We start from the raw sequence: 12,318 nt of genomic DNA on the forward strand, positions 1-12,318 counted from the left end.
GTTTATCTTGCAATAGAACAAGTAGATATTAAAAAGGCAGGCACATATTTAACATAATTGGCCAACCAGAACCTATTCTACCTACATCTGGTTCAAGAGCAGGCAGTCAACTAGTCCACCTTTCAAGTATGTTATCTGTACCCAATACATTACTAATAGAAAAAAAAAAATGCATCACAAGACAACTCCAAATACCAAATCCTGACAGTTCCAGTCAGAACACTAGGGAAAATGGGCTGCCCAACAAATCCAGCAGTCAAATCCAGACACGGAAAAAAAACCCAACCAACCTATACACCAGCCTTTACCCCCCATCAAATTCAAAACCATCTTCTGAAGCTACTCCTGACATCCTAAAAAATGCTGCTTATGCAAGGTACTTGAACAGAAAAGGACATTACTAATGCAATAATGAAAATCAAGTTGAGTGAGATCACCAACCAGGGCTTCCTCCATAGGTAAGATACATGACTTGTTATTACTAATTCACTAAATACCAATTGTAAAATAGATTATTTTTTTCTCTCCCTCCTTATCCAACACACTTCAATATTTATTTTGCCACTTCTGTTCATCATTTCCATTTTGTTGGCAGGTAGCGAACAGAACACTTACCTGTGACCAGGATGGTAAATGACAGTAGTTATTCCATGGGCATAATGGCTGCTAAAGCTGAAACTATGACTTTCTTGAAAGCCTTGATTTGTTCCAACACTAAGTATGGGAAGAAGAATAACATACTATTTCAGATTTATTTTCTTTATAATGTGTGGAAAGAATTTCTTTGAAATTCACTGTGCCTCCTCAAAGGAAGTCAAAATGCATGCTTACCTTACAAGGTAACTTCTCAGTTCTCCACGATAATTAACAACAAGCAGTTCAGCTGACCATTGGGCACTTGCTTTATATTCTAGAAAAATCAGTCCAGCAATAGCATAACTCAAATCTCCTGGAAAACTTGCTGTCTTTACCCAAAAATGCAGAGACACATTGAAAGAGAAAGGGATTTAGGGAAAAAGAAAAAAAAATATTAAATGCCAAAAGAACTAGGAATTTATTATATTGTATAAAAACATATTAAAAAAATAAAATTTCAGTTTGTATTACTAACAAAATACACTTCCTTTTACCTTCAATTTAAATAAATATTATTATTATAAAGTCTGCAAAGACAATATATTAAGGAAATACACTTGAGCTACCTTCCCAAATTAATTACAAATTAATACAATCTTTGAATATGCAAAATAAAATATATTATGTGGAACAAGCCAATAGCAACTAACTATTCTCATACCAAGAAAACAAAATCCTCATATTGCTCCATCAGCAATATTTCTTGACATATAAGTGATTCTGCATATAAAATGCAGATTTGTAATAGTACTACAAATTTTAATGATATATGCACACATGGTAATTAGGTCATTCTATACTTCCACAATCTGATGTACCTGCAGATCTGCCACAATTCTAACAAAAAGAAAGATGAAGATTCTGCCTAGATACAACAGCGCAAAGAATACACTTTGTGAGTGCTACAAGACTTCAGTTTAACTATAATATAGCCATCATATGATAAACACTTCACTGTAGTACATTTGTGAAAGGTATTCATACTGTAAGCCTTTGTACCAAAATAAGCCATGATTAAAAAAGGCTTAAGAGTGGAAACTACCCTTTATCCTTACAAAAAGTTCTCCTACATTCATATTAAATATAAGAGAGCACCTACCGGTGAAATGACCAAAAGCTCGCTACCCATTAGATCAAACACCCTCACTGTTCCAGTGCTTTCAGCATAAGCAAGCAACGTACAATCATGACTCCATGCCACCCTCCTCCACTGAGGGTTAGGATCCTTTGGCACTATGAAAAAGGAAGAAAGTTATTAAAAAGCTGAATATAAATATAGTCCTTTAAACAGAACAAAGTCAACTGCATCAAAAAATGCAGGGCGCTTACCATCATTACAAGCTTATTTCAGAGAAGAAAAAAGAAAAACCCCACACCACCGCCAACACCTGCTGCATCTCCCAAACCCATTAATTTTAACTACCATTTCATTTCAGATTCAGCTTTTATATGTTAATCATTATGAGAAGAAGAGGGGGAGGGAGGGTAATGGAGCTAGTCACAAAGCAAAATCAAGAGATTCTTGCCAGTGCTTTTAAGAAGTTACAACATTTTCTTTAACGTAAACCAACACCACCTTGACATTTTCCAACTATGGATCCAAAGTCATCTTTTGCAGACCTGCAGAAAAAGACTCCGATGGATTTAAATAAGAAAAAATAAAACCACTATTCAATTTTCCAGAATAAACAGAACACTATAAAAATACTCCAAGTGCAAAATTCAAAGGCCTGCATGCATTTAAGTACTTGTTCAAAGAGGCACAGTAGCCTTCACCCTTAGGCAGCTGCAGTAAATAACAATAGCATTTTAGAAAACATCCTCCCAACACATAAATAGTAATATCCTTCATTTAGGATGTTCAAAACAGGACAGCAGCATTTCAGAACTTCAGTATGTAACTTCAGAAAAAAAAAAAAACTAGTCTGTATTCTCTATGCTACAATTTTAGAAACAATGCAAGAATATACTTAATACACTTGAAACACAAGATTTATTTTACAGTCTATAAGCTGACATTTATGGTGTTCACACCACTTCTGATTGAACAATTTTCATACACTTGCTTCTTTTACATATAAATAGAAGGTCTGACCTTCTAGCAAATGGATTTTTGTGAAACAAGTAAACACACTCAATCAAGATCCATTCTACAGCTAAATGTGTTCTTGAGCGGGCAAAGGAGAGCTTGTTGTTAGGGAGCAGAAGAAAAAGGGAAAGCATCAGCCTTTACGGCAATCCACATAACTTGTAAAATAAGGTGAAGTATTATACATGCCAGCTTCTCTACAGAGAAGCAGAATACTAGCTCCTTGCCCCATTTATTAGGAGATAATTTCTAGGGGGAACAGAAAAGCAAAGGTTAGAACGACCATGATTTGGGGTTAGTTGATTTGGGGTTAGTACTTTAAAGCATCTTCATTAATTTTGCAAAAAGAGATACACAGGTAGACGTTTATATAAAGCTATGTAACATTTATAATTAGGGGGGGGGTTGAGAGAGGTTTTGTTGTGGTGGTTTTTTTAAATAGGAAACAGCCAAGGACTAAGAAGAAACAGAAGGTTTCTGCTTTCTAAGTGATAATATGTTTTATGATTATTCCATAGACTACGTTCACAATATATAGCATTAAAAAAAAACCACACACCAGGAAAATCTTTTAAAGTATGATTAGTACATGAATAGAAACAGTGTCTTAGAACTCCACAACTGTAGTCATGAAGTTGTAGATAATACTAAGTTACCTGATTTCTACACATTGGTCTTGAACAACTGCCAACAATTTACCATTACTGAAAGAGAAAAATACAGGTGTGAAAGTTCATTTGAAGTCCAGTCCAGTCCTTACAAAATGTGCATTAGAGCTCTTTTTAACTTTTCTGTAAGGTTAGATATAAAAAAAAAAAAAATCAGCACTATAATAAGGTTCCTCTCATATCACCGAAATGTATCTGCCACTCTTTTTTAGCGGCACTAAGAAAACAGAAAAAATGTCTAAAAGCTTGCCGCAGGGAATTTCAGAATCAGATGTTGCTTATGGATAATTTTATAACATAAATATTTAAACCTATGTATTGCGTTTTCTGGAATAAACAACTACCACACTTCAGTAAGTTACATTGCCTCCTTAGGAGCAGACCTCCAGTCTTTGTACCTGACATGCCACATTGCAACTGGCATGCTGTGCATCAAAAGAGATCGTCACTCCCCTCAAAGAATCACCTTCTCAACAGCACAGAGCTCTTGCTGAACCAATGATCATATTCAGTAATAATATATAATAAACTAAAACATGTCTTCATGTCATTTAACTATTTTTCTGTATATATCTATGCTTATTTTTAAAAGCCAGTGATCTCACTGATGCTGATCAAGTTACTGCAGAACAGCTGGTTCTAGCCTTGGAACTCACTTCTCTATACATAAAATAGCAGATAAGTCTTGAGGGCAATTTAAAAACAATTTATATTATGTATCCTGCTGATTTAGAGATCTTTAACTGATCACTTGAGTTTGTCAACTACTGCACTGCAAGCCACTTGGCTCAGAAGTTAGAGGGACATTCAGACCTGAGTGAGAGATGCATTAAATGAAGGAAAGCAGCATAGAAGTCCCCACAGAGCAGACTGACTTTTCTTTCCCAAGGCTACCTGTGAAAGCCTCCAGTATTTCTCCTGACCAAAAAGAATAACACTATCTTAGCACAGTATTAACTCAGCATTGCTACCAATGGGGATGGTGGGGGGAGGAGAGGAAACATTAATGTCTTCACTCCTGCCAAAAATGAAAAAGCATGTAGGCTGGTTACCTTGCAAGTACTAGGTGCCAGTTGATCTGCTTATTAACTAGACGAACCAGTCCAGTGGGCAGAGAAAACTTTGCAGGGCTGAAATAACAAAAACATTAGACTAAATCAGAACATACCCCTAACAAAAGCAGTACCTGAGATACACATGCCAGATGACTTAGCTTTAAGGCAACCATCAATCACCTGGAAGGTTTTAGTAACTGATCATGAATCAACACTGCACCCTACCAACGAAAAAGGCTAACAACACTCTTGTTTATATTAACAGTACAAAGCCAGATATTAAGGGAATTGACTATTTACTCACCACACTATACTCTGGTCAGCAGCCAGCTGTGTGTGTATGTGTCCATTACAAGAAGAACACCAATAAACTGGAGGGCCAACAACATGCTCAGGGGGACCCGAGCACTCTCCCTACTGAGGGAATTGTACTTGTTTACAATGGCGAAGAGAAAGCTTCGGGGGACTAAACAGCAGCTCTCTGATATCTAGGAGGTTATCATGAAGATGGAAGCCACTGAAGTGTGTGATGGGAGCACAAGAAGCTGTGATTAACCCTCTGGTGGGCTTAGCAGTGTTAGATTAATGGTTGAACTTGATGATCCTAGAGGTCCTTTCCAACCTAAATAATTCTATGATCCTAAAACAGAGGATGTTCCAAGCTGACATAAGGAAGAGAATTCTCCACCATGAAGACTAGCCAGGCACTGCAACAGGCTGCAGAGAGAGTCTTTGCGATCTCTGTCCTCTAAGGTTTTCAAGACCTAGCTGGACAGAGCCCTAAGAAACCTAGTCTGAATTCAATGTTCTCCCTGCTTTTAGCAGGACTTTAAACTAGAGGCCTCCTGAGCTCCCTCACAACACTTTTATTAAATACATTAAAATAGCAAATAGAATAAATCTTAAAAGTTAAAAATCAGACTTTAAATATGACTACTGGGGGGAGGGGGGGTGGGAAGAAAAATAAGTTAATTCTTTCTGCAACTGAATCCTTACAGCTAGGTTGGTATGATGTTATACAGCCCATAAACACCCCACCCCATCCCCAAGAAAAAAGGAGAGGGAGGAGGCACAAAATAAAGTATGACACCAACAACATAGAAAACAGCACTGTCTGTTGAAATCAAGTATAGTACTGCTTCACAAGGATCACATTAAGTGTCCCTTTCCCTATATATCCCAAAGCCAACAGAATACCCCTAGAAAGGGAGAACTGGTATCTTCAAACCTGCCAAGTCTACCAACAGAGTAGTATAACCATAGAGCTGAAAATTCTCCAAGAGCACCGTATTTACCCCAATATGTTTGAGACCATTTAAGTGCCTTTTGAATCAGAAGTTAAATTTATAAATGGCATGAATGTTGCTCAACTAGTTATCCAGCTTTTTGGATGACAGTTGACATTGTCGCAGGGAAAAAAAAATATCTGAATTATTACTCAAAGGAAGCAAATTCTGCCATGCCATCATACCTATCACTGAGGCCTAAGGAGGAAAAAAAGAGAAAAAAAAAACAAACTAGCTTCACTTGCAACATGTCACCTGGGAGTGGGAAGGCCAAATACATGTTTTGAGAAAGATGCTGTTCCAATTGCAAGTTTACTTAGGCTTCTGATAAAAGTAAAAAGCCAACTTAAACTTATTCTAAGAGAATATTCTAAGCATTGCTTGGACAATACTCTAAACAAGTGTTCAAGTTTACTGTATTCAAAATAACTTTTCATCAAATCAAAAAGCTATAAAAATATTACCAAATAAAAAGATTCAGCACTATTTTCAAACCTACCTGTACCAGACATACTGAAGCAGAAACAATGCAGGACCTACAATGGAAATAAAGCAAAAATTTCATTTCTAGCAGTTTTACAACACTCTCCAGTTCACTGTACACAGAATCTCAGAAATCTCACAAAAGAAAAAGGTATTAACAGAAAAACCCTCTATCTTTGACTAATGAATTCTTACATTAGAGTAAATATAAATGGCAGATTAAAAGAATATTGCTACACTTTTCTGGAAATTCTAAGAGAAATTCCTACTGTGTGAAAATGCAATTCAGTTACTGCATAAACCAAGTGTTGAATATAATCTGAATTTAAAGCTTCCTTAACAAATAGCCCAATGCAAGAGCTGGTAGAGAAAAAAAGCTCGACATTTTGCAAAAAGCAACACAGCTTCTAAACTTCTTAGATGTAAGGTTTAGAAGTTTTTCCCAAGCTAACAGAGACAAGAAAGCTCACCAAAATAACAATATCAATAATCAGAAAACGTCTTCCTGAAAGCACATCCTGCACTCTATTTCCATTACACCAGCCACCCTAAAGTACAGAAATTGTAAATTTTGCAAGCAATCCACACACCATTCTTACCAGTCACAAACATAAGAACAAGTCATATTTACCTGTAATTGCTCTACTGATGATAAATGATGCACCATGTTTTCTGTTGCCTCTTGGCTGCAATTACAACAATAATGGTCAAACACTATGTTACACATTTTAACTTAAATACAACATTCCTACGCATATTCACTGACTAAATTTAAAGTTGTTTGCTAGCCTGCAAGTTCCTTATGTATTTTCTATTACTCACAACTTCATATAGTGAGTAATTTAACTGCATAAGCTAGAACACGCTATAGAACCAGATCTTTTAAAGTGCCAAAATGCAATAAACCAAACATACTACATACTGTCTATTGATTCAGCTTTGCCTTGACCTTTGGGAAGTAACAATAGATAATGATTTCTGATGATGTTCTCCTGTGAGGTATTATAAATCATTCTTTCTATGCCAAACAAATACCAGATTGATCTGTAATGTCCAGAAGTCAAAGCAATTGGTGTTCAATGTATTACACTAATATGTAACTGCTAAGCTACATAATAAAGACTGTCCATTAAAGTTTCAGAAATATTAAGAAAAGCAAAGAACTTCTGAAGAAAAATTCATTTTATGTCAATCTGTACTAGGTAACACAGCCACTCAGATCAGCACCTCTACTCTGTATCATCTCACATAGCCCTTCTAGCACTCCTGCTCTACTTAAGACAGAGGTGAACAACTACACTCACTATATAAATGAAAGCACTCTCCAACAACAGAAAAAAAGAAATAGAAAACATAGCATGTATATTCTTACCTATATAAAAGGGCAAAATTATTTGCCAATAAAAAAAGTAAGAAAAAGGGATTAAACTGAGAAGACAATAAAGATGAGCAGTAAGGAAGGCATCACACACAAATCTTCAAAATAAGCAGTCATGCTTATACTTTTCTAGTGAAAATATTAGAGCACCATAAACTGAGCATTAGAGTACGTAATGAATGAATTTCCTCCTCCCTTCAGTATAGAATACATACAGCAGATCATTACTTGTTAACTGAAATATTCAGACCTCTGAACCCAATTTATAGAACAGCAACATTCCAGAGTATATCTATATTTAAAAAAAAAAAAAAAAAAATATGTGGACTCCTGGTTTTGGCTGGAACAGAATTAGTTTTCTTCTTAGTAGCTGGTACAGTGCTGTGTTTTGGATTTAGTCTGAGAATAGTGTTGACAGCAATAACAAAAACACCCATGTGTTAAGCAGTACTTACTCTCAGTCAAGGACTTTTCAGTTTCCCATGTGCTGCCAGCGAGCAGGTAAACAAGAAGCCAAGAGGCAGCAGGGCCAGGACAGCCGACCCAAACTAGCCAAAGGGATATTCCATACCATAGAACATTATGCTCAGTATATAAACTGAGGGGAGTTGGCCAGGAGCTGCTGACTACTGTACAGGGACTGGCTGGGCATTGGTCAGTGAGTGGTGAGCAGTTGTGTTATGCATCTCTTTTTCTTCTGGGGTTTGCTGCTCTCTCTCTCTCCCTCTCCCTCTCCTCTTCATTACAATTATTATTGCTATTGTTGCTATTATTATTATTTCAATTAATAAACTGTTCTTACCTCAAGCCACACTTTTTACCTTTTTCTAATCCTCCTCCCTATCCCGGAGGGGGAAGGGGAGAGTGAGCAAGCAGCCATCTGATACTTAGTTGCCAGCTAGGGTTAAACCACAACAGCTCCCAAATTTAAGTTACTGAAGTAAAGATTAGAAGTTCTATATGCAAAGTTTGCAGTACAGAAACAGCCTTTCAAGTAATCAGGCTGTCGTCTCAGAACATGTAAGAAGCCAACACAGCTGTACTAATAGATAGCGTTCCAATTCAGGTTGATCAACCAGGCAATAACCAGGCATTACAGTAAAATAAGTGAGAGTATAAATTATTTCTTACAGCTATCATAATACCCCAGGGAAAGCTGCAATTTCTTAGGGAGGTTAACAGCAGCGCCTCTTAATCCAAAACCTTTAACAAAAGTTCTCAGCAAAAATATTTCCAAAAATGACTTATACCTACTTAATTTTTTTTTAAATATTGTTAGGGTCCACTCCTGAGCCTAAACTACAGGCTCCTATTCTACAAGTTAAACCCTTCACAAAGCTGATTTACTATTACACTCTGAAGACCTGAATTTTATTTTTCATCATTTATTCCTAGCACCTCAGCAACAGCAGTAGCTACTAGATCTGCTGTATTTCTTTTTTAATTCATTCCCATTAGGGAAAACAACTTCAAAGTCTCCTTCACTAGAGCATACCAGTAATAAAACCTAACTAACTTCCTCGCTGATAAGACACCCACTTAGTTTGCACACACAGCAAGGTCATAGGGGGCAGGGGGTGTTGCAGAAATCTCAGAATATGAGATGGCAATGAAAAATGCTTACAGAATCAAGTGATACATTTGATACATTTCAGAAGACAGACAGTACTTGTCTACTGGAGAAAAGTTCAGCCTGCCTGTATTTCCACAAATGATTCCTTAAGTCCTCCCCCTGCAACCACTGCCTCCTTCACTATTTTCATTGATCAACTACTGTCTTGATTCCTTTTATTCTCATTATATGTTTCAGGGTTCCCAAACAGTATATTAGATACAATCACATCACTACGTTGAACACAGACTGCTTGATTTCCACACCACTCTTGTCTGGCCTTGTTAGTTCCTTGCATGTGTCCTTTACAAATAACTGTTATTTCCACCCACCCCACCACCTAAAAAAAAAAAAAAAAAAAAAAAAAAAAACAAACAAACAACAACAATCAAACAAACAAAACCCATAAAACCTTATTGGGAAATACAATACAGGTGAATAAGAATACTAACAAGAACTAAAAGTAAAGCTAATTTGGGGTTCCAACTTAAGAAATCCATGCCAGTTTTATCAGTGTCTTGAATTTAACCTGACTTTACATGTTCATCACAGGGCTCATCCTCCAACAGACATAATTACAGTTGTTAAGTGCTCAGCACTGTGCAATTAAAAATGCATCATCCCAAATGAGATAATAGAAAATTAAAACAAAGTCAATAGAGCCCTGTGAAAAGTCTGTTCTAAGGCCTTGTTTTGTATCCTAGGTGACTGTGTAGGAAGACACTTAATTCATTTCCCATTGCAGCAGTCAACTTCCTTTTTCCCTTCCTGCTGTTCCTCACCTCAACCATTCCAAACCATTCAGTTCTACAAGAAGTAATGCAGGGAGTGTTCTGTGACTTCTTCTGAAAAGTGTGACTAAACCAGGATTTAAAGAGACACGTTCCAAAAGGAAAGTCACAATCACCTAAATAATGTCATTGCTAAAGCAACCTTAAGGTAAAACCAGAATCATACTGAGAAAATAATTTGTTTGCCTATTATGTCTGTGTAAAATCAATTTCCCACTAAAATTGTAAAAAGAGTATCAGAAGTGACCTTGGCTACTGACAGTTCTCAGGAATGTAAATCCAAACAAATTACATAGCATAACATTTTCAGCCTTCCTATTTCTGCCATTGAAGATGGGAATTATCTTGAAAATAAAGTAAATGGGCAAGAAATACAAAGTTTAAAATACCCTGTACCATTTACTGAAGTTCACAAGCAGAATTCTACAATGCATAGAAATTCTATCAGAGCAGATGAGGATCCCAAGACTGTGGTTCCACAATTACTTTATATCAGCATACCCACGCGCTGCCACTGAAGGGAGGTCTCACACTTCACTCAGCTTTGACTGAAACATTATTCACCCCACTTGGTACATGAGCACTAGGATGACCACTTAAGAAAAGGAAACGAAACAACATGATTGTTTCTCAGACTAATTGGTTTTTAATCAACTAACCATACAACTTCCATACTAATGGCAGCTGAAGAGAAGGGATACTTGTCAGAAGTGTGCCCCCTTTACATAGCTGGTAGAACCAGTCTCGTGCCAGCACACCGAAGTCCTCCTCACAGTTTACAGACATATAAATTGCTTTCTTATGTTGCTAGAAACAAACACAATTTACCATCTCTCAGAAGCCAGTTAAATAAAAATAGGTGTATCTGTCTACTCACCTATCTGAATAATCTATAAAGTTAGCAATTGGTTACACCACAGTAATATTTTCCAAACACCCATACCTGTTACTGCAACTGAGGACTTACAGATCAAGCGAAACAAACAAAATCACTTTCTGATAAACAAAAACATATTTTTATGAGAATGGCTTTAGTAATTATAATAGGTACATTCTTCCACCTGTAATTTTTTACATCTTCTCTGTTCAGATGTTCTCATAAAGCATAAAACTTTGTTAAAATACATCCATAAAGTACTTTTAGTGGGAAATGCATTAACAGCAGCAGTGGACTTGCAAGTTCCTACAAGAAAACCATATTGCTTGCATATTCCATGTCCAAATCAGACAAGAGGAGACACAGAGGCAGCTAGTTCAGCGTATCACAGGATAAAAGACCAAAAAGCAAAGATGAAAGAGCTTTTTAGCTTTTCCACTGACCCATAAAGAAGAGCAGACAGAAGCAAACAAAAATTTTAATACAAGAATGAGATTTTCTCATCTTTTCAGCTTTGGCATCAGTTTGTGTGCCTTGTGGATACACTGTGATACAGTTCTCCCTTTTAACCCACTTGTGAAAACACAGGTGAAACCACTGCGATGCACAGGTCTCGAGATTGATGTGGTTCTCCTCATGCAAACTAAGCTCAGTACAGACCTCGCTTGCACCAGGACAGCTTCCACTGCTCTCAGCACAGCTCTTTGCTGGAGATGAGACCCCTCACGGCTTCCCTCCCGTCAGCTGAACAGCAAAACCTGACACACACTGCTCACGGGCCACGAGCAGGAAAGGCTCGGAGGCATCTCGGGCGGCAGAGGCGAGGGTGACAACGCGGGAACCAAGCGACACGAGACCACGACAGGGGCAGGATGACCGCACGGAGCCCCTTCAGTGCTTGCCTCTGCTGCGCTCCCCGCTCCTGTGCCCATCAGGAACGGAACGGGCAGCCCGGCGAGCCTCCCCGGGGCTACGGCCCAGCCCCGCGGCCCCCAGGGCGGGCGGCCTCCCCCCGCCACAGCCGCCACCCCCGCCCGCGCCTACGTGGCCGGTCACCTCACCCGCAGCCCGGCCACGCCGCGGCGACACACACCTGCACCTCCGTCTCCGGAGGCCACTCGGTGTTAACCAGCAGGTCGTACAGGATATTGCCCTTCCCGTCCTCCTCCTCGACGGCACCGAACATCCCCTCCTCTCTCGGCACCGCTTCGCCCCGCTCCCCGCCGGCAGCGGCCATGCTGGCCTGCTCCCCGCCCTCCCAGCGCCGCAGCAGCGACGGCGCCCGGCGGAGGCCAAACTAGTAACGCCCGGCAGCTGCCTGGGCCCGGCGGCCGTTAACTCTTTCGGCGGCGGCGCCACGCCCCGCTTCTCGCCTCGCCTCGCCGCGGGGCCAGAGTCCGGTGCCTTCCCCGCCCGAGCGGGTGCGGAGCGCTGAGATGGCAG

General features: G+C 38.9%; 1 protein-coding gene across 1 annotated transcript in view; it reads right to left on the reverse strand.

The window, feature by feature from the left end:
- Positions 1-12,147, reverse strand: part of NBAS (NBAS subunit of NRZ tethering complex) — a 183,642-nt gene extending 171,495 nt beyond the window's left edge. Inside the window, exons 1-9 of the mRNA XM_040597509.1 lie at positions 11,969-12,147; positions 6,849-6,903; positions 6,234-6,270; positions 4,446-4,523; positions 3,382-3,429; positions 2,213-2,256; positions 1,736-1,869; positions 832-965; positions 616-714 (exon numbers count right to left, since the gene is read on the reverse strand). Of these exons, the coding sequence (XP_040453443.1) occupies positions 616-714; positions 832-965; positions 1,736-1,869; positions 2,213-2,256; positions 3,382-3,429; positions 4,446-4,523; positions 6,234-6,270; positions 6,849-6,903; positions 11,969-12,112 (773 nt within the window). The 5' untranslated portion in view covers positions 12,113-12,147. The remainder of the gene's footprint in view (positions 1-615; positions 715-831; positions 966-1,735; positions 1,870-2,212; positions 2,257-3,381; positions 3,430-4,445; positions 4,524-6,233; positions 6,271-6,848; positions 6,904-11,968) is intronic.
- Positions 12,148-12,318: the final 171 nt, after the last annotated feature.

The sequence above is a fragment of the Falco naumanni genome, chromosome 6, assembly GCF_017639655.2.
Source record: "Falco naumanni isolate bFalNau1 chromosome 6, bFalNau1.pat, whole genome shotgun sequence".
In the NCBI taxonomy this organism is placed as follows: Eukaryota; Metazoa; Chordata; class Aves; order Falconiformes; family Falconidae; genus Falco; species Falco naumanni.